At 41.4% G+C, this 24,051-nt stretch overlaps 1 protein-coding gene across 2 annotated transcripts in view; it reads left to right on the forward strand.

The window, feature by feature from the left end:
• The window catches only part of LOC122553484 (TOG array regulator of axonemal microtubules protein 1), a 170,222-nt gene that overhangs the window by 43,153 nt on the left and 103,018 nt on the right, over positions 1 to 24,051 (forward strand). For both annotated transcript variants that reach the window (XM_043697299.1, XM_043697298.1), the window contains exon 2: positions 17,531 to 17,654. In XM_043697299.1, the coding sequence (XP_043553234.1) occupies positions 17,531 to 17,654 (124 nt within the window). The remainder of the gene's footprint in view (positions 1 to 17,530; positions 17,655 to 24,051) is intronic.

The following is a 24,051-nucleotide window of genomic DNA, read 5'->3' on the forward strand; positions in this document are numbered from 1 at the left end:
GGAGCTGATCAAGTGTGGGAAGCTAGTGGAGAAATTGTGGGGCTCCTATCGGAGATATTTGTATCAGTGACAGCCATAGGTGAGGTCCTGGAGGACTGAAGGGTGGCTGACATTGTGCCATGGAACTACAGACAGGTGAGCCTAATGTCAGTGGTGGGTAAGTTGTTGGAAGGAATTCTGACAGATGGGATCTCCATACATTTGGAAAGCCAAGGACTGTTTGGGGATAGCCAGCATGGCCTAGTATACAGTAAATAATGTCTCATGAATTTGTTTTACTATTTTTGAAGATGTAACCAAGAAGAATGATGAGGGCAGTGCAGTGGACATTATCTACATGACATCAGGTTATAATCCAACAGGTTTATTTGTAACCACAAGCCTTTGGAACACTGCACCTTCGTCAGGTGAAGTGATTTCAAATAAACCCATAGGACTATAACCTGGTATCATGTGATTTCTCCGAGGAGAAAGTGAGGTCTGCAGATGCTGGAGATCAGAGCTGAAAATGTGTTGCTGGTAAAGCACAGCAGGTCAGGCAGCATCCAAGGAACAGGAGAATCGACGTTTCGGGCATAAGCCTGATGAAGGGCTTATGCCCGAAACGTCGATTCTCCTGTTCCTTGGATGCTGCCTGACCTGCTGTGCTTTACCAGCAACACATTTTCAGCTCATGTGATTTCTCACCTTGTCCATCCCAACTCCACTACATGGACTTTAGCAAGGCGTTCAACAGGGTACTGCATAGTAGACTGATTAGTATGGTAGATCACGTGGGATCTGGGGAGTGCTTGTCAATTGGATACTAAATTGCTTGATGGTAGATGACAGAGGAAGGTGGTAGAGGTTTGTTTTTCAGACTGAAGGCCTGTGTCCAGCGGGGTGCTGCAAGGATCGTGCAGGGTACACTGTTGTTTATCATTAATATTGATGATTTAGTTGAGAGTACAAAAGGCATGGTTGCTAAGTTTGCAAATGATATCAAAGTTGGTGGTATTGTGGACAGTGAAAAAGATTATCCAAGAATACAGTGGGATTTTGATCAACTGAGCCAATGGGCCAAGGAATGGCAGGTGGAATTCAGGTAAATGCAAGCTGTAGCATTTTGGTGAGACAAACCAGGGAAGGACTTAGACAATTAATGGTAGTGCCTTGGGGAATGTTGCCGAACCGAGAGATGTAAGGGTGCAGATAGTTCCTTGAAAGTGGCATCGCAGGTAGACAGGATGGTTAAAAAGTTGTTTGACATGCTTGTCTTCATCGGTAAGAGTGTCACATATGGAAGTTGGGATGTCATGTTACAACTGTACAGGACATTGGTAAGGCTGCATTTGGAGCATTGCATACAATTCTGGTTGCCCTGCAATAAGAAGGATGTTATTAAACTGGAAAGGGTGCAATAAAGATCTACAAGGATGTTACCATGACTGGAAGATTTGAGATATAAGGAGAGGCTGTGACTATTCACCCTGGAATATAGGAGACTGAGAGATGATCTTATAAAGGTTTTTATAATCAGGAGGAACATAGATAAGGTGAATAGCCAAAATCTTTTCCAAAACTAGAGGGTGTGGGTTTAAGGTAAGAGGGGAAACATTTAAAAGGACATGAGGATCAACTTTTTCACACAGAGGGTATTGCATATATGGACCGAAATGCCAGAGGAAGTGATAGAGTTGCCTACAATTACAACATTTAAAAGACATTTGGACAGATACATGGATAGGAAAGGCTTTGAGGGATATGGGCCAAATGCAGGCAAATGGGACCAGGTCAGTTTAGGAAACTTTATTGGCATGGGTGAGTTAAGCCAAAGGGGCCTATTTTCATGCTGTAAACCTCTATTACTCTATAACAAATTTAAAAGTACCACACATGGCATAATTTTGTTTGAGGCTAGTACTTTTTTAAAAGAAGCATTGATTAATTTTATTTATCATCGTCACATACTTAGATATAGTTTTGCATGCTATACAGGCAGATTGTACCATACAAAGTGTGTCAGGGTGGCAGAATACAGTTCAGAATATGGTGTCACAGCTGTGGAGAAGACGCAAAGAGAAACAGGTCAGAGTTACACTTGAGAGGTCCATTCAAAAGTCTGATAACAGCGAGGACAAAGCTGATCTTGAATCTATTCATGCATGTATTCAAACCTTTCATGTTTTCTGTCTAACAGAAGAGAGTATAACTGGGGTGGGAGGGGTTTTTGATAATGTTGGTTGCTTTCCAGAGGCAGCGGAAAGCGTAGATGAAGTCAATGGATGGAAGACTGGTTTGCATGATGAACTGGGCTATGTTCACGACTGTCTATTTTCTTGTGATCTTGTAAAGGGCAGTTTGCCAAACCATGCTATGGTGTATCCAGATAGAATGCTGTCTATAGTGCATCTATAAAAATTGGGAAGAGCCCTTGTGAAAATGCTGAATTTCCTTAGCCTCCTGAGGAAGTACGGACGTCATTGTGCTTTCTTGACCGTCGCATAAATGTGGGTAGGCCAGGGCAGATGGGTGATTATCACTCCCAGGAACTTGACACTCTCGACCAGATCCACCTCAGCACCACTAATGCGGACAGGAGCATGCTCTTCACTCCACTTCCTGAAGTCAATAAGCAATTTCTTAATTTTGCTCACATTGAAGGAGAGATTGTTGTCTTTACACATGGGCAGCACAGTGGTTAGTAATGCTGCCTCACAGTGACAGAGACCCGGGTTCAATTCCCACCTCCGGCAACTGTGTGGAGTTGCATGTTCTCCCCGTGTCTGCGTGGGTTTCCTCCGGGTGCTCCGGTTTCCTCCCACAGTCCAAAAATGTGCAGATTAGGTGAATATGCCATGCTAAAAATTGTCCGTAGTGTTAGCTGAAGGGGAATGGGTCTGAGTGGGTTGCTCCTTGGAGCATCGGTGTGGGCTTATTGAGCCGAAGGGCCTGTTTCCACAATATAAGTAATCTAATCTAATGCCGGTAAGCACTCAATCTCTTTCCTGTATTCAGTCTTGTCATCATTTGATATCCGACCTACAATGGCATTGTCATCAGCAAACTTGGAAATGGAGTTGGGGCGAAATTTAGCCCCGCAGTCATGAGTGTATAAGGAGTATAGTAGGAGGCTGAGTGCACAGCCTTGTGGGGCACTGATGTTGAGGATTGTGTCACCTATTCTTACTGATTACCATCTATGGGTCAGGAAGTCAAGGATCCATTACAGAAGGGGAGCCGAGATCTAGGTCTCGGAATTTAGAGATGAGTTTGTTTGAAATTATGGTGTTGAAGGCAATAAGTAGGAGCTTGATTTAGGTATCCTTGTTATCCACATGTTCCAGGTATGGATTTAGGGCCAGGGAGATAGCACCTACTGTAGACCTGTTGTATCAGCAGGTGAATTGCAAAGCATGAAGGAAGTTTGGTTGGCTGTAGTTGATGTGAGCTATGTCTAAACTCTTGAAGTACTTCAACTACAACACCAGGTTATAGTCCAACAGGGTTGTTTGGAAGCACTAGCTTTTGGAGCGCTGTTCCTTCATCAGATGTTCGGACTATAACCTGGTATTGTGTGATTCCGAAAAGTCTTAAGTTGAAGGGTTTTCAGGGCAGTTTATTTATAGCTAACTGATAATGCCTCAGGCAACAAGCTTCCAAGTTTTTGAAAAAAAAACACCTGTTCAATGAAAAGGGAGTGGCCATTTCTCCCCGCTCAGCTTCACTCTGGTTTAGTTTGGTTTTTAGTAGTAGTGTTTTGAAGCTGCTGGACCCAAAGAAGCAGGTCCAGGCCGGTACTCTCTGACTTCTATCCTGTAAGACCCTGTGTTTGATGTTTCCTTTTGTGCCAAGGGGTGTTGATGGGGTTTGTTGCAAATATTGGAACAGCATCATTAAGTTAGGATAATCTGTCGGGATTTCAGAGAGGTTAGGTTATTCTGTATTCTGTTCTCTTTTGTTTGTGTTTCATTTGGCAATCTTGTAAATAAATTCCGTTTTGTTTAAAACTAAATGGTTTGACCAATGGCATCTCTCCTGGAGTACCCACTTTACACCTGCTTAAAACAGCAAACAAACTGTGCTACTTTCTTGAAATGTTTTGAGGCATCTGGCCTGGTCCATGACATTAACAAGTGTCATTTGTGACATAAATGCAAGGTGGTGGCAATCTCTAACAAGAGAAAATCTAAACAGTTCTTCTTGACATTCAGTGGTATTAATGCTACATTCCCTATGGTCAATATCTTGGGGAGTTTATCACTGAATCAGAACTGAACTTTACCAATCATTTAAATATTGTGACTACATGAGCATATATCTTGTAAATGATATATAGTCTTTAGGAATTCTGCAGCAAGTAACTCACCAGCTTACTCTGAAACCTGTTCACCATCTACAAGCATAAACCACTGATGTGATTAGATTAGATGACATTACAGTGTGGAAACAGGCCCTTCGGCCCAACAAGTCCTCAGCGACCTGCCGAAGCGCAACCCACCCATACCCCTACATTTACCCCTTACCTAACACTACGGGCAATTTAGCATGGCCAATTCACCTGATCTGCACATCTTTGGACTGTGGGAGGAAACTGGAGCACCCGGAGGAAACCCACGCAGATACGGGGAGAATGTGCAAACTCCACACAGTCAGTCGCCTGAGGCGGGAATTGAACCCGGGTCTCAGGCGCTGTGAGGCAGCAGTGCTAACCACTGTGCCACCGTGATGTTATAATTTCCACTTGCCTGGATCTGTCGAATCTCCAACAACACTTAAGAAGCTCACTGCACACAAAAACAAAGAAGCTCATTTTCACTGGCACCCGATTCACTACCACCACACAATACTTCCAGTATATATACCATCTACATACACATCTCAGCAGCTTGCCAAGGCTTTCTTGATAGAACCTTTCAATTCCAAGAGAGGTCTAAAAGGACATGGGAGCACTAACATTTGCAAGTTTCTCCCTCCCTCCCCTCCCCATCACCCTCCATCTTGACTTGTAACCATATTACTGTTTTTCCACTTTCGCAGGTCAAACCAGTTCTGATGAAGTGTCACTGGACTCAAAACATAAACTCTTCTTTCTTTTCACAGATGCTGCCAGACCTGCATAGTATCTCCAGCATTTCTGCTTTCGTTTCAGATCTCCAGCATCCGTAGTTCTTTGTTTTATACAGAAGACAGTCAGGATAAATGGGTATTTTTCTGGTTTGAAAGATGTGCCACAAGTGGAGTGCCACAAGATCAATTCTAGAGCCGCAATTATTTACTATCTGTCTAAATCACTTGGAGGAGAGGGTATAATGTATCCATATTTGCTGATTAAACAAAATAGTTCAAAGGGCATGTGGTGATGTGGACTTAAGGAATCTGCGAAAGGTTGAGTGAGTGAGCAAAAACCTGGCAAATGGTGTTTAATATAGGTAAATGTGAGGTCATGCACTTAAGGAAGAAGCATCAAAAGAAAGGGTATTAGTTACAGAATAAAAGGACATTAATTTTAAACAGAAATGCAAAGGAATTTTTTTCTCCCAGAGGGTAGTTAATGTCTGGGATTATCTACCCCAGAGACGTTTGGAGACTAGATCATTGAAAATATTAAAGAGTATGTAGATATATTTTTGAAATATTAGCCAAGGCTAGATCAGCCATGATCTTGTTGAACAGGGAGGCAAGCTTAAGGAACCAAATAGCATATTCTTATTTTTTTATGTTCTTATATGGACTGCAGCAATTCAGAAGGCAGATTAGTGCAACCTTCTCAAATAAGTTTAGGGCAGCACGGTGGCTCAGTGGTTGGCACTGCTCGGATGACTGTGTGAAGTTTGCACATTCTCCCCGTGTCTGCGCGGGTTTCCTCTGGGTGCTCAGGTTTCCACCCACAGTCCAAAAATGTGCAGGTTAGGTGAATTTTGGTCATGTTAAATTGCCCATAGTGTTCAGAAATGTGTAGGTAAGGTGCATTAGTCGGGGTAAATGGAGGGCAGGGGAATGGGTCTGGGTGGGTTACTCTTCGGAGGGTTGGTGTGGACTTGTTGGGCAGAATGACCTGTTTCCACACTGTAGTGATTCGAATTCTAAGTAGGGAACAGCTGGCATTTCTAATGACTTCCATATGCCAAGAAGTTTTGTTAAATTTTTTGTTGAATTGTTAAATATGTTTTCACCCTCTTCCTGGGGAATAATGCCTTCCCATTGCAAATGGTAACCTGTAGTGAAGAAATTCATTCAGTACCTTTGTTTGGTATTTTAGAACTCTCAATATTAGAACTGAAGCAGCTATCATTGCAAAGGAAATCCTATTGGGTATAATCATATACCAAATCATATTTGTATTTGATTTACAAAGATGTTGCCAGGGTTGGAGGGTTTGAGCTATAGGGACAGACTGCATAAGCTGGGTCTATTTTCCTGGAGTGTCAGAGGCAGAGAGGTAACCTTATAGAGGTTTATAAAATCATGAGGGGCATGAATAGGGTGAATAGCCAAGATCTTTTCCCCGGGGTAGTGGATTCCTGAATGAGTGGGCATAAGTTTAAGGTGAGGGGGAAAGATTTAAAAGGGACCTAAGGGACATTTTTTTTATAGGCAGAGAATGGTGCTTGAATGGAATGAGCTGTCAGAGGAAAGGGCGGAGGCTGGTACAATTACAACATTTAAAAGGTAAATGAATAAGAAGGGTTTAAAGGGATATGCGCCAAATGCAGGCAAATTGGATGATTACTTTAGGATATCTGGTCAGCTTGGACAAGTTAGACTGAAGAGTCTGTTTCCAGTCTGTTCAGCACTATGATTCTTTGATTTGAAATTTTTAGGAAGTCAGATATTTCTCTGGATGCTCATACCTGCCTAGATTTTCTGAATTGTATTTTTGGAAAACATTCTTTGAGCCAACGCATTTTTTTTGTCCCTTAACTTTGTAGCAGATGACATTTACAATGTTTGAAATAGCACTTTTTGGCTCACTGCAAAGAAAATCTTTGTATAAATGTAATGATGCTACATTTCCTTAGTATAAGTATTATGGACCAGGCCAGACCCCTCAAACCTTTCAAGAAGGTAGCCCAGACCCTAACTTTGCTAGTTGTTTCAAGCAGGTGTACAGTGGGTATTCCAGGGGAGAATTAGCTGGTCAAACGGCTTAGTTTTAAACAAAACACAATGTATTTACAAGATTGCTGAATGAAACATAAAGTACAGAAAACGGAATACCGAATAACTTAGCCTATCCGAGAACCCAACAGATTATCCCAACTTAATGATACTGTTCCAGATACTTGCAACAATCTCCATAAAACACCCCTTGGCACAAAAGGTAAAATCAAACACAAGTTCTTACAGGATAGAAGTCAGAGAGAGAGAGTACCAGCCTGGATCTGGGTCCAGCAGCATTTTTTCACTCTACTGCTACAAACCAAACCAAACCAGACAAAACGGAGTGTGGTGCTGGAAAAGCACAGCAGGTCAGACAGCATCTGAGGAGCAGGAGAATCCTAATTCCCGATTAAGGTCTTATGCCCAAAACATCGATTCGCCTGCTGCTTTGCTGCCTGACCTGCTGTGCTTTTCCAGCACTACACTCTGGCCTCTGATCTCCAACATCTGCAATCATTTCCCCAAAAGCTGAGCTGGGAGAACAGGCCACCCCCCTTTAATTATACAAATGTTTTTTTTAAACTTGAAAGCCTTCTGCCTGAGGCAGTATCAGTTAGCTATAAAGAAATTGGCCCTAAAACCCATCCAAACTCAGACTTTTCGGAACCTGTGGTTTTGTGACCACCTGAAGTAAAAGCTAAGGACAGCATAACCTAGTTAAAGGAACAGCTTCATCATACTTCCCCTTTTAATAAAAGAACCATCAATATCTAAAGATGGCTTCATTTTAAAACCCCTTTAAAAATTGTTAGTACTCCAAAACACACAAATACATTATATTGACTATAAACATGCAAACATGCACAACTACATTCTGATTCAGTCTGTGGTACGCCTGCCACCGAACTTCTCTGTTTCTCATTCGGGTTTCGACAATGCATTAACAATCGCATTTTTTCGTCCTGTCACATGCACAATTTTTAAATTGAATGGCTGTAACAACAAGCTCCTTGTAAACAGTATGGTGTTTTTGTCCTTAAATTTCTCTACAAACATCAGTGAGTTATGATCAGTGTATATGATTGCCTCAGATGCGTTCCTGGTAACATAAACACGGAAATGTTGTAATTCCAACACCAAGCTCAAAGTCTCCTTCTCAACAGTCAAATATTTCTGCTGATGCATGTTCCACCTCCTGGAGAAATACCCGAGAAATCTTTTTATCCTCTCATTGTCTTCTTGCAAGAGCACAGCACCAAAATCCACATCACTTGCATCGATAGCCACCTTGAATGGTTTTGCGTAATTAGGTGTGGCTAATACCAGGGCAGTAGTTAACACAACTTTTAGGCTGTCAAATGCCTTCTGCTGTCCACTGAAACTTATTGCTTTTCTTTAGCAATTCAGTGAGTGGAGCACCACACTCTTAAAATTAGGTACAAATTTTTGATAAAATTCACTCAATCCCAGGAACCGTGGTATTGCTCTTTTTGTCGATGGTAAGGGAAATTCCCCAATTTGTTTTTGCATCCCATAGGCCCATTTGTCCATGTCCAATAACATAGCCCTGGAAGGTGACTTGCGCTTTGGCAAATTCATTTTGGCTAGGTTTATCACCAAGCCTACCTTCCGAAGTCGACCAAATGTTGTACATGTTCCTTCAGGTCATCACCAGGTCATCTATCTAAATGACACAGTTGGGTAATCCGGCAATGACCTTAGTCTCTGAAATGTGGCTGGCGTACTTTTCATGCCAAATGGCATGACTTTGATACAGTCCATTCAGGATGACGAAAGTTGAAATTGCCTTTGCTCTTTCTGACAAAGGTACCTGCCAATATTCTCTCAGTAAATCCAACTTATAAATATAAGTTGCTTGTCCTACCTTCTCCAAATGCAGAATCAGATATGCATCAGTCTTTGCAATTGCATTGACTTTGTGATAGTCCACGCATAACCATTGGGTACAATCTGGTTTGGCACCATTACTATCGGTGAGCTCTAATCTCTGTAACTCACTTCGATTATGTTGTCTTGGAGCATGCATTCAATCTCCTTTTGAACCTGTGCCAACCTTAGAGGGTTACGCCTATGAGGATGTTGCTTAATCAGAACAGCATCTCCTATATCTTCATGATGCATAATTAGGTTAGTACTTCGCAGCTTATTTCCACTTATCTCCCCATGTGATAGTAATTCAGGTCATTTTAATTTTCCTCTGGAAGGTAACTCAATAACTTATCCCGATTATTGACAACTTCCTCCATTGTCCAATTTAATTTGAGGAATGTCCAATTCAGAATCCTCTGAACTTGGTTCTTCCTTCTGTGTTGTAATCAATAACACCTTCTCCTATTGCTTTCCTTCCCTGTCAAAATAACTTTTGAGCATAATCACATGACATACTGTGTGAGATTTCTTTTTGTCTATCAAGTAGTTCACTTCACTCAGCTTCCTTTTAAAGGCTCACTGTTACTGGAAGTAACACCAATACCATATCCCCAATAGCAAAATTGCAAATTTTTTATTTCTTGTCTGCTTCCTGTTTCATTGTACGCTGTGATATTTTAAAATACTGTCTTGCCAATTCCCTAACTCTGTTTAATCATTCCCTAAAATTTGACACATACTCCGAATATGTGGTCTCTGTATTCTGACTTACCAATTTCTCCTTAATCAATTTTAACAGTCCCCTCACTTCATGCACAAAAACTAATTCAAATGGACTGAATTTTGTCGATTCATTTGGTGCATCTTTGATCGCAAACAGCATAAACAGAATTCCCTTATCCCAATCATCTGGTTAGTCTTGATTACAAGCCGTCAACATGGTCTTTAATGCCTGATGCCACCTTTCCAGTGCTCCCTGTGATTCAGGATGGTATGCAGTAGATCCTAAGCTGTCCATAACCTCCTTGAATAATTTTGATGTGAAGTTTGACCCATGATCTGATTCTGCCTCTATCGGTAGTTCGTATCTAGTGAACATTTGATTAATTCCTCTACAATCCTTTTAGCTGTGATATTGTGTAATGGATAGCCTGTGGAAGTCTAGTCGACCCATGCATTATTGTTAACAAATACTGCTTCCCACTTTTTATTTAAGGTAGGGGACCCATGCAATAAATTAAGACTCTTGTAAAAGGTTCCTCAAATGCAGGAATAGGTATTGAAGATGTGGGTTTTATTACCGCCTGTGGTTTTCCAATTACCTGACGTATAACACATCTGGCAAAATCCAACTGCATCCTTGCGCAGTCCAGGCCAGTAAAATGTTTTGTATTTTAGCTTGTGTTTTTCTCACTCCTAAATGACCCCCAAGTGGTAGCTCATGCGCCACTTGCAACACCTCCTTCTATACCCCACTGGCAATATGATTTGATTAACTTTTGCCGATTTCTCATCTGCCTGAATATGTGTTGGTCTCCATTTCCTCATCAAAACGTTATTTTTAAGGTAATAACATTCAGGGATACATTAGGATTCCTTTTCTGTGTATGCCTTTTGATACAATTGCTTTAAGTTTTCATCTTTCTTCTGTAACTCAGTTAATTTATCTGAGCTAAAGATGTCTGCATTGTCATCTATCTGTTCCTGTTTTTGTCTCAAAAATCTGGTCAAAGAGGGTGTCTGCTAATTCCACTTCAGCTGCCTTATCTGTTTTCTTTGATCTCTCCTGTTTCAACTGGCGATTTTGTGACCTCATTACCACAGTCAGGAAGAATTCCAGGATATGTGTCCTGCAATAGTTCAATTGCCTGAGTTTCCACTGGCTTTTCAACCACAGTAGGCAGCACTCCCACCAGTGAATCAGCTATATCATTAGCAAAGACAAATTGTATTCCGAGAGCTGAGAGTTTTTCCAGTACTCCTACCATGAATTCTCCACTCTTCATTGGACACTCTAGCCTCACTTTACATAATTGAGCGCTTTTTAGCTCACCATGAAATACTGTTACGAGTACAGGTACACAATCCTTTATCCAAAATGCTCAGGACCAGCTGGTATTCTGAAATTGGAATTTTTCGAATTTCGGAATAAGTGACAGTTCAACAGTGAAATTTTGTAAATATCATACTGGACAGCAGACTCACTGTGAGTAATAGGTCCTGAGACAGAATCGAGGCCTGCCAGTGCAAGGCCACGTTTCCCCTACGTTGCATCTGAGTGACATGCATCGAGTGAGTGTGGAGTTGGGTTAACAGTTTGCACACCAAACAACCTTGTTAATGAGATTAAAACTTCACAAAAAAGCCCTTCGGATTTTTCAGTTTTTCAGATTTCAGGATTTTGGATAAAGGGTTGTCTACTGTACCTTTTCTGGCAATCGTCCTTCAGAAGTACGTATCCCCACATCTTTCAGCACCATAGACTAAGAGAATCCTGTGTCTCTTAATATTGTAACCTCTTTACCTACTGCTCCTGGCCTGTGTGAATAAACTTTACCTTTGCAGTTACTGTATATGTTTAACAACATCTGGTACTTGCTCCTTAACTAATGTCTGACAAGCTTGTACGTTCTAGTACAGCTTTCTAGCCTCCACTGTGCTTTCTGTTACCACTCCAACAAAATTCACTGGCTTATTGTGTTTTCCTACATCTGGGTTCCCAGTGCTCCTCCTAACCTGCCAACACTATGATTTCATGTGGCGTACTTTATTGCAGTGAACACCAGAGCTTTTTAACTTGCCTGTCCCCTTCAAGGGTTTCCTTTTTACCCTGTGGTAAGTTACCCATATGATCTTCACCAAGATCTACCTTTCCCTTTCCACATGAGGATTTCTCTTTTCCCCAATTTCTAATCTTTGTAGATTGAAATTGATTCTGGAAGCCAGACTTTGTTTTATGGACCAACTCATAATCATTAGCCATTTCAGCTACTGGTCATGCAATTTTAACTCTGCTCTTCTACATAAGTTCCCCCTACTTCAGAAAGTAAATTTTTGAACTCCTGTCTAAGTGCCAGTTTCTGAAGTTCATACTCTCTCTTTCTTCCTTTCCTCTTGCTTCATTCTCTCTCTCGTTCTCTCTCTTTTCTCTTTCTTTTTCCTCTGCTTTTAATCATCCTTCCTTGTCTTTTGCCTCTAAATCAAGCTGCTTCATTTTTAATTGAATTTTAGCCATCTCTAAAGATTGTGATGGTGTTTCCAGCAAATTTGAATGCTGAGCTACTGCTGCAATTATTTCTCCTTTCCTCACAGAAGGAGGCAGTTTCAACTCCAGCTTGTCTGCTAATTCTAGCAGCTTGGTCTTAATCAACTCTTGTAAAACCCCCAAGGTCACATCTTCCAACCCCAGAAAATTCTTGGTCAGTGAAAGAGCCATTGCTCTCCCAAGCACTGTTTAAACCAACCAAAATCAACACCTGGAACAAAAGATACTAGCGCCTACCACTTGCTGCCCTCGAGTCGAACAACTCCAAACCCAGTTCGGAACTACAGAACAAATCCCGCAAAAAGACCCCAGTCTGTTGTGGACCAGGCCAGACCCCTGAAAACCTTTCAAGAAGGTAGCCCAGACCCTAACTTTGCTAGTTGTTTTAAGCAGGTGCAAAGTGGGTATTCTAGGGCAGAATCAGCTGGTCAAACCACTTTGTTTTAAACAAAACAGAATTTATTTACAAGATTTCTGAATGAAACACAAAGAACAGAAAACAATACCGAATAACTTAGCCTATCCGAGAACCCAACAGATTATCCCAACTTATTGATACTGTTCCAGATACTTGCAACAATCCCCATAAATACACCTTGGCACAAAATGTAAAATTGAACACAAGTTCAAAAAGGATTGAAGTCAGAGAGAGAGAGAGAGAGAGAGAGTGTACCAGCCTGGATCTGGGTCCAGCAACATTTTTTCACACTACTGCTAAAAACCAAACCCAACCAGTGAAAAGCTGAGCTGGGAGAATTGGCCACTCTCCTTTCAATATACAAGTTTCTTTAAAACTTGAAAGCTTTCTGCCTGGAACAGCATCTGTTGTCTATAAACAAATTGGCCCCAAAACCCATCTAAACTCAAACTTTTCGGAACCTCTGTTTTTACTACCTCCTGAAGAAAAAGCCAAGGACAGCATAACCTTGTTAAAGGAACAGCTTTGTCTCATCAGCAATAGATGTTTAAAATCTAGTGATTAGAAGTGTCGACTTCTTAAAAGAATCTCTAGAAAGAGAAATGCAGTGATTTGAAAAAACAAGCAAAATGTATTATGTAATAGTATATTGGTAACTTCAATTAATTACAATAACATAATTTGTATTTTGTGGTCAGTGACAAAAAGAATGCACTCACCATAAATGTTCCTCTAATTTTTGAGATGTCTGAATAGATTTCTGAGAGGTCTGAGCAGTATATTTGAACCAAAAACATCTATTTAGCAGAAGTCATATGGCAGTTTTCTCATGGTCTATTTATCAACTATTAATGTTATAAATACCTGCTAAATAAACATAATTGTTTACTTGGCTCAGAAGTCTGGGACCAGTTTAGCACTAGTACTTCATACAATATGCAACCAAAAGATGATGTGATTAGATTAGATTAGATTACTTACAGTGTGGAAACAGGCCCTTCGGCCCAACAAGTCCACCCTGACCCGCCGAAGCGCAACCCACCCATACCCCTACATTTACCCCTTTACCTAACACTACGGGCAATTTAGCATGGCCAATTCACCTGACCTGCACATCTTTGGATTGTGGGAGGAAACCGGAGCACCCGGAGGAAACCCACGCAGACACGGGGAGAATGTGCAAACTCCACACAGTCAGTCGCCTGAATTGAACCCAGGTCTCTGGCGCTGTGAGGCAGCAGTGCTAACCACTGTGCCACCGTGCCGCCCACAATGTGAGGAATTTCTTAACTCCTTTGTTATCAGCTTTGTCTTTATTTGCTGCCCAATGATTGTGTACCACATCCAGGCTGATATTTTGTCTAGGTGAAATGTATGACTGAATTTGCATCAGGTTTTCCAAATGATCTATTTCTAATCTATTTAGATTTAATCAGGTTTATTAGGCTATCACCACAATCACGGTAAGCACTTGATGCCCGAAATGTTGCACAAATGTCCCGAAGCATGCACATTTCTTGAAACTGTTTGTCTTTTCGGACATCAACTTGCTGAATGTCTGAGTGGAACTCATCTTGACGTTTTCCACAACTACAAATTTGAGATTGGAATATTGTACACTTGGTTTTGTGGTTACTCTTCACAGTTTGTTATGATGGAAATATTTCAATATCAGTTGCACCATATTGTCTTTCAAAATTCACAATCAGCTTTCTTGGTGGTTGCAGCCTGATCAAATGCATTTCACTCCAATAGCTTCCCTTCTGGAAATCTGCTTTTCGTATTGTTACAAAGCAGTTAAATAAATTGAAGGCTTACTGCAGTTTCAACTTTTTTGTCTAGAGCAAGCAGAATTATCTTAACATCATCATCCAATAACGACATTGAAATAGATACTGGGTCTTCAGTCTATCAGAAACATAGAAAATAGGAGCAGGCCATTTGGCCATTCAAACCTGCTCCACCATTCAACATGATCATGGATGATCATTCAACTGTGTACCCTGCTCCTGCTTTCTCCTATACCCTTTGATCTCTTTAGCCCTAAGAGCAATCTCCTTCATAACAACATTCAATGTTTTGGCCAAAATAGCTTTCTATGGCAGAGAATTCCAAAGCTGATACTCTCGGAGAAGAAACTTCTCCCCATCTCAGTGCTAAATGGCCTATCCCATACCCTTGGACTGTGACTGCTCAATTATTGTCAAACAGCTTCTCTGAAAGAATTTGCACAAAATCATATAAATTCTAGTATGAAGCAGGCCAGTTGACCTGCCAAGTCCACACTGACCCTCAGAAGTGCGTCGCCCACATTTGTCCCCCTCTACCCTATCTCTGTAACCCTGCATTCCTCAGGCACAACCATGGACACTATGGGCAATTTAGCATGGCCAATCCACCTAACCTTTGGACTGTGGGAGGAAACCAGAGCACCCAAAGGAAACCCACACACACAAGGGGAGAATATGCAAACTCCGCACTGACAATTGCTTGAGGTTGGAATCAAACCCAGGTCTGTGGTGCTGTGAGACACTGAGCCATTGTGCCGCCCAGTGATGCCCATTTACCTACAACGTCATTCATAATGCCAATGCAATGTACTGTTGTGGATTTGGAAGCATTTTCAGGCAATACTGGTTTATCTGATTGTTGAACTTATTCACTTGCTCTGGATAGGAGTTGATCTAAACATTGTAGTTTTGCACTTGTGTCTTGACAGCCACGTCACTCCATTCAGCGGTCAAAATGCTACTGCATCACACTCTGTGACTGGCAAACTCTTCGAATTGTCCTCTTTTCATAGATAACTGCTGAACATTGAAATGCTTCTGAAAACATTGTGTAAAATATACATATTTGAGACCTGCTTCCATGTATCATCAATTACAAGATATTCTCTATGAGCAATGTTGTTCTGACAAATGTTTGATTTTCTATCATAACACTGCTGTACTCTATTTTTCTTTCCAAGCTTAACAGAATGTCCACCATCTATAAATCACAGTCAGTGTTAATATAAAATTGCCTGATTGCTGTTACAGTGGAGATGCTGTTGCAAGCTTTGATTTCAAGGTTCCTGTAGATAATCTTGGAAGCAATTTCAGATTTTGTTTGAAACTTGATAGATAAGGTCAAGTTTTTTTTGCTATGAAGCATCTGTACTTGCATCTACTATCAATGTATGAAAACACAATTCATCCAGGAACTGGTTCAGTATGACAAAGTTAATCACTCTACAAATTTAACACATAATTCTTGCTGCATCAGTTGTAAGTAATTGCTGTATACTTCACCACAAGACATCATGAATATCTTGCATAGAAAGCATGGACTCACTCACGGGACATGGGCATCACTGATTGGGCCAGCATTTATTGCCCATCCTCATAGTTGCCCTTGAGAAGATGGTGGTGAGCTGCCTTCTGAACCAATGCAGTCCATGTGCTGTAGGTAGACTCAAGGAGAAAGTGAGGTCTGCAGATGCTGGAGATCAAAGTTGAAACTTTATTGCTGGAACAGCACAGCAGGTCAGGCAGCATCCAGGGAACAGGAGATTCGACGTTTCGGGCACATTTTGGATCAGATTCTGCTGCTTTAGGAGCAAATAGTACTGTCAGTTTCATGATAAGTGAAAATTTCACTGATTCATACCTTACTGTGTTAAAAATGACATTTTGGTTATGGTAGTTTTGGAAAGCCAATCCTTTTTGAAAAACAGACCGGATTTACTATCAAGTTTGAAGACTCATTTGTGTTCTTTTCTTAATAAGTTTGAATTAAGGTTTAAAATATCAAAGAAAAATGTAATTTTCTTTTTACATTATGTCCTTCTGGAGTGGCTGCCTGCTTCCAAGACCTCATGTTGCCTGATGCTCCAGGTCACTGCAGACTGTAAACTGTAAACTCCCTTCACCTGGAACTTTTGTATTATGGCCTGGTCTTTTTACCCCTCCCCAAGCCAGCCTCCTATTGCTTCCCTTCTGGACTTGTATTTGATCAGAATCTGGAGTTGTAATGGTGTGGAAGAAACTATATGAGTACTAAATAACAATTCATGGTTCAGAAGTGTTGGCCTGAACAGTGAGATTGTGGAGAATTATGGGGTTTGTCTGTTTTAGATTCAACTTTCAATCTTTCGACATCTGTAGGCTATCTATAGCATCCAGTAGCCCATTAAGCAGGCTGAGCAGTCAATTAGATTGAAGAATTCTCAGAGAATAAACCAGGAAGTGGAAAATCATGGATTATTATTCACTTTGAAATAACCTGACACAAATCATGGTTAGGGTTGGATAGGCAGTTTAGATTGGGGTTGAAACTGAAATATCATCAATATGTTAAAAAATATATAATATTGTGGAATGAGAGAATGACATTTCACACATATAAGGTGAAAGGGCCAAAGATAATGTTTCATAATTGGCTTAGTGTGCCATTAATGGCTCAGTTACATCTAATTTTAAAAGCTTTTACAATGCCCCTTGTCCATAAGAGGTTGAGGTTCACATTCCATCATTGATTCTATGTTGTTTCTATTTGTTAAACTTCCGATATTGCGCCCTGTGAAGCAGCAGGATATCACAGACAGCAAATTGCAAATTTTTGATGTATCACAATAATGGCAAATGCTGATGTTTTTCCTGACCACTATTACAGTCACAAATTGCATGCCAAAGCATTGTCACCCAGTGAACTGAGCAATTGTTCCTTAAAATACAAGTCCACTGGAGGACTTGAATATACATTGTGTCGATCTTTGTTGGTCTATAAAAATTATGTTTTTTTGAGACTGATTGAATAATTGATCTGAAAAAATACCTTATTTTGGATTATATTTTTAAGAAACTTAATGTTGGATTTTCTTTCCCTTGAAGGTTCAACCATACAATAATGTGCAAATGTCTCCAAAACAAAGGACCGAAAATATATTTTTTACTAGAAAACCTAATGTCAGCAATTCAAATCTTGAGAATAACTTGGCTAGTCTGACAAACTCTGGTAAGTTATTGTTTGAGATTTACTAGAATTGTACTGAGTTTCAAGTCATTTGATGATTTGTAATTCTTGTTATTTAATTTTCTGGATCATACTATTTGTTCTTATTACTTTGTCTACACATTCATAATGGGACTTCCTTATCTATAAACCATCTCCGTCTTCCTGAAAAATTGCAAAAATTCTCAAAATAGCTTAGAATGAAATGCCACCTTGAAAAGATGTTACTAATGATCATTTGCCTACCATGTGAAATAACTCCACAGAGGCTGGTATCCCATCACCAGGTCACTCTTTCTTTACATGTGCGTAGTACTTAGCATTGGTCCAGCTCTCTCAGAGTCAGCTCTCAGAGTCACCAGAACTTCCTGTTTATGTCTGCCAGCCAGTGTTGATAAATGATGCCCACTGTCTGTGACCAACACTTCAGCGAGCCCACGTATTGCAAAAAATGCCCACAGGTTTTTCTATCATCATCCCTGTATTGGACAAATGAACTCTATGAAGGTCCAATTACTTTGAGTGGGTGTCCACGACTAAGGACATTGAGCCCATGAAAAGGCTGGAATAGTCAAGTGTAACCGAGTCCAAGGTCTACCTGGCCATTCCCACAAATGTAGGGGAGCTACTGGCAGTAATTTTTGTCCACTGCCCCATCATTGAAGCTTTGTATCTACATCCAATCCTGGTTACCAGACACAACTTCTCACCAATATCTTCATTTTGGAAAACCCCTGGATGACTCTGGTGGAGTTAACCAGTATCTGGCATTTGCTACTTGGCTACCTGGACCGTGTTCCAGCCCATTGCTGAATTTAACCTGAAACTATAGGAGGCACAGCCTTGACCTCTTTGAGTAGTCCTAGTAAGGATTTGTTGTCTGTTACTATTACAGATTTACCTGTGTTAAGATATTGATGGAACTTTCACAAGATGACTGCCAAACCTTCCTACTCTATCTACGTATATTCGTGCTCTGCATCAGCCAAAATCTGGGAAACATATGCTATTGGGCATTCCTTTCCATTGGGCCATCTGTCGGCCAACACCACCCCAATACCATACGGAGAGACATTGCCTGAAGGCACCAGATCTCGCTTGGGATCATAGTGTGCCAACATCTTAGACAGTGGTAGCTGCTTCTTCATTTCCCGACATGCTATGTCTTGGTTATGGGGCCATTTTCAAGGCTGACCTTTTTTCAATAGCAGATGTAAGGGTGCCAGGTTACATAGAGTCAGAGTCACAGAGATGTACAGCATGGAAATTGACCTTTTGGTCCAACTCATCCATGCTGACCAGATATCATATCAACTTTCTGTAATAATTCATCAGTCCAAGGAAAGACCTAAGCTCTGGTACACTCGTGGAAGCGGAGGTACTTTTGATCACCCTCATGTCATCTTCCAACGAGTTTAACCCAACTTTGTCAACTCTGTAGCCCAAGTAGGTCACTTGGGGTGCCTAGGACACATATTTCTCCCTACTAAGGCAGACACCCCCTTGAAGAAATGTCTAAGGACTATGTCCAAGTTTTCTAAGTGTTCTTTATTGGTCTTCCCTGTTATGAGCACATCATCCAGATAAATGGCAACTTGGGGCAGACCTTATAAAATGTTCTCCATCATGTGCTGTGAAATGGCACAGGCTGATGATAGCCCAAATGGCAGTACATACGCATGGCTCATGTCCAGCTTCATGAAGAACAGACCCCCTGCGAGCTTTGCTCTAGGTCCTCTATGAGGGAGGTTGGGTATTTATTAAGCTGCAAAAAGCTCCTTACCGTTTGTGTAAAATTCTCACAAAGGCGAACCGACCAATTGGGCATCACAATTGGTACGACTGGTGTTTCTCATTCCACAAACTGTACTGGTTTGACAATTTGTGCATTTTCCAGTCTGTTGATTTCTGCCTCTACTTTTGCACATTAGGTTAAATTGCACTGGACAGGCCTTGCAGAATTGTGAAAATGCTTCCTGGTTAACATGCAAGATGGCCTTGACTCCTTTCATAGCTCCTAGTCTTTCCTGAGAAACCTTTGATTATTTAATAGGACTTCACTCAAGTATTCATCTGCTAATTGAAAAATGTTGAGCCAATCAAGGTGAATCTTTCTCAACCAATTTTGCCCTATCAGGCTTGGGCCCAAGCCTTTTACTACAATCAGTGGTAACTGAACCAGCTACTTCCCATAAAAGAATGGAACTGAAGTTGTACCCTTAATCTGTAAATGTTTGCCAGCTTAGCTTCTCAGTCTATCTGAGGTCTTGCACAAACGTAAGAATTGGAGAGGAGAGTGAACTTTGTTAAGACAAGTTCTGCAGTCACTGATACAGCTGCGCCAGTGTCAACCTCCATTAGAACTGGGTGACATTTAACCAAACATTTATTTTGATTCATTTTGATTTGGATGTTGCTAGGCAATTTAACTGTTCCAAGCCAGACGTACGTTTGCTTCCCAAAGTGTGCACTTGCCTGGATACTGGCCTATGAGTTCTCTAACTCAGTTCAGGCCTAGTAGGACTCTTTTGCATTGAATCTGCATATCAGCAGCAACTATAATGGCTTGCTGGCCCAGATCGCGAAGAAAATGGTTGATCGAGGCTTGGCTTTGTTTTAGGGTTTTGCTATGGGCTGACCTAGAGTCCCCTTGCTCAGGATATATCTTGAGTGAGGCTCTTTACTCAAGTGGTGGCCTGGAGACAGTGTCTACTTCCGCTGGCATGCTCTCTAACTCATATGCTCCACTAGCCACATTTTCCAATGATAAAGCAAGTTGCAGTGCCAGTTTGAAGTTCAAAATCACACAACACCAGGTTATAGTCCAACAGATTTAATTGGAAGCACACTAGCTTTCAGAGTGCCGCTTCTTCATCAGGTGGTTGTGGAGGACACAAATGTAAGACACAGAATTTATAGCAAAAGTTTACAGTGTGATGTAACTGAAATTATACATTGAAAAATACCTTGATTGTTTCATCTGTTCGAATACCATGATGTGTAAATCACAAAACATTTTTTAAAAAGTTGCATTCTCAGGTTAACTTTAACAATTGGTGTTAGCTAGACAATATGTTGAAGGTGTTGGCCCCGTGTTCTCTGTCTGTGCCATAACAGAGTCTTACATAAATTCATGCAGTTTTTGAGCAAAGTACGATGTAACTCTGCAAGTACGAATTCACCCCATATATGTATATGTATATGTGTGCATGTGAGTCTTTGTGTATGTATGTATGTGTGTATGTGTCTGTGTGTGTGTGTCTGTCTGTCTGTCTCTGGGGTGGGGGTTGTGAAAAGTGGCCGAGCAGAGGCTGATAACTAATATTCATATCCATAGTGAGGGCCTCAACCGGGACCTTGGGTTCATGTCACACCACAGGTGACCACCATTGCAATGTACACACACATGGACACTCCTGCGCGCGCACACACACACACGCACTCCTATACACACATATACACAGACACGCACGCACGCACACACACACACACTACCACACTCACACATGCATCCTCTCAGAGACTTAGACCACTCTACACTCACGCACACACATATACACTCTCTCTCACAGACACTAACAACTCCCCACCCCAGACACAAACACACTCCTACTAATACCCACGCCCCCCCCCCACTCACACATGCACCCCTCACAGATTTAAGACACTCTACATTCACATACACACACACATATACACTCTCTCTCACACTCTCAACCCCCCAACCCAGACAGACAGACACACACGTGCACACACACACATACACAAAGACCCACATGCACACATATACATAGACATTTGTGGGGTGAATTTGTACTTGCAGAGTTACATTGTACTTTGCTCAAAAACTGCATGAATTTATGTAAGACTCTGTTATCTCACTTTTTAGTTGGAATCAGTCTAAACATTATGGCACAGACAGAGAACACACCTTCAACATATTGTCTAGCTAACACCAATTAGTACAGTTAATCTGAGATGCAACTTTTAAAAGAAAGTTTTGTGATTTACACATGAAAGAAGTGAACCTATCATGGTATTCGAACAGATGAAAGACTCCACAAACAACCAAGGTATTTTTCCATGTATAATTTCAGTTACACCACACTGTAAACTTTTTCTATAAATTCTGTGTCTTACAATTGTGTCCTCCACAACCACCTGATGAAGGAGCGGTGCTCCGAAAGCTAGTGCTTCCAATTAAACCTGTTGGACTATAACAGAGAGTTACCTGGACACTTTGTTTCAGGAGGCAGTCACACCTGGGAGATTAAGTAATTCACATTCAGTTGGTGATCAGGGACATCAGAGTGTGACTATAAGTGAGGCAGGCAGGGGGAACTTGAGTTCAGGAATGCTAGAGCCTCAGCCCTTGACCTTGTCCAACAGGTATGAGATTCTTGCTCCCTATATGAATGAGGAAAAGGGCTCCGGACAGGATGAGCCAGCTGACCACGGAACCATGGTGCAGAAGGCCATTCAAGAGGGGGGAGCAAAAAAACAAGTAGTTGTTATAGGGGATTCTATAATTAGGGGGACAGATAGTATCCTATGCAAGCCGGATCGGGAGTCTCGCATGGTGTGTTGCCTGCCCGGTGCCAGGGTGCGGGACATCTCCGACCGGCTTGAAAGGATATTGGAGCGGGAGGGGGAAGATCCAGTTGGGACTAACAACATAGGCAAAGCTGGGGGGGAGGACCTGTTTGGGGATTATCAAGCACTAGGAAGGAAATTGAAGTACAGGTCCTCAAGGGTCATAATCTCCGATTACTGCTCGAGCCACGTGCCAATTGGCATAGTGATAAGAAAATTAGGTAAGTAAACACATGGCTAAGGGATTGGTGTGGGAAAGACGGATTCCACTTCATGGGGCATTGGCATCAGTTTTGGAACGGGGGGGATCTGTACCGTTGGAACGGTCTCCTCCTGAACCGATCTGGTACCAATGATTTAGCGAAGAGCATAAATAGGGTGGTCATTAGGACTTTAAACTTCTGAGTTGGGGGGAAGGGAAAGTGAAAGCGACAGGGAGTATGGAGTTAAATGGAAAGATAAGCAGGAGGATAGCATGTATTCAGGTGGATTTAACCTTGAGGCAGATTAGGAATGCAACAAAAAAGGAAGGATAACTTAGGACATCTTATGACTTCCAATATCTCTAATGATAAGAATGTTAGCATTAAGGCACTTTACCTGAATGCTCGTAGCATTCGTAACAAAGTAGATGAACTAACGGCACAGCTCATCGTGCATGATTATGATGTGGTAGGCATCACAGAGACATGGTTGCAGGGGGTTCAGGACTGGCAGTTAAACATCCAAGGATTTACAATTTATCGAAAAGACAGGGAGGTGGGCAGAGGGGGCGAGGTGGCCTTGTTAGTTAAGAACAAAATTAAATCTATGGCACTGAATGACATAGGGTCGGATGATGTGGAGTCTGTGTGGGTGGAATTGAGGAACCACAAAAGCAAAAAAACCATAATGGGAGTTATGTACAGACCTCCTAACAGTGGTCAGGACCAGAGACGCAACATGTACCGGGAAATAGAGAAGGCATGTCAGAAAGGGAAGGTTACAGTGATCATGGGAGACTTCAATATGCAGGTGGACTGGGTAAATAATGTTCATTTGGAGACAGTGCCTGTTTAATTGCTGTAAACAAAAAGCATGATCACTGTTGATGTAATGTTTCTGCAGGACCTGGAGATCTCCTTTGGATAATCCAATTTTCGGATAATTGGTATTCGGATAATCGAGGTTCCTCTGTTCCATCAAAATTGGCCTTCCTCCCATTTAGAACTTCAGCTTTTAGATTTGGTCTATCCTTTTGCATTACTATTTTATATCTAATAGAATTATGGTCACTGGCCCCAAAGCGCTCCCCCACTGATACCTCAATCACTTGCCCTGCCTTATTTGCCAAAGATAGGTCAAGTTTTGCACACTCTCTCGTAGGTATATCCACATACTGAAGCAGAAAGTTTTCTTGTGTACACTTAACAAATTCCTCTCCATCTAAACTTTGACTACGATGGTAGTCCCAGAGTATGTTTGGGAAGTTAAAATTCCCTATCATAACCACCCTATTATTCTTACAGATAACTGAAATCTCCTTTAAAATTGGTTTCTCAATTTCCCACTGACTATTGAGGGTCTACAGTACTATTCTTCTATTCCTACCCTCACTAGCTCGTAACACCGGATATTATCCAGATATTACCACTCGAGGAGCTCCTTTTTAAAATTCTTAACTTTCTATATTACCAGACAGAATCTCATCCTTCTGCCTTCCTATGTCATTCGTTCCAATGTGTACAACGTCCTCCTGCTGGTCCCTCTCCTCTTTGAAAATATTCTGCGCACTCTCCAAAATATCTTTGATCCTGGCACTAGGGAG

This window comes from Chiloscyllium plagiosum, chromosome 10 (assembly GCF_004010195.1).
Source record: "Chiloscyllium plagiosum isolate BGI_BamShark_2017 chromosome 10, ASM401019v2, whole genome shotgun sequence".
Taxonomy (NCBI): domain Eukaryota; kingdom Metazoa; phylum Chordata; class Chondrichthyes; order Orectolobiformes; family Hemiscylliidae; genus Chiloscyllium; species Chiloscyllium plagiosum.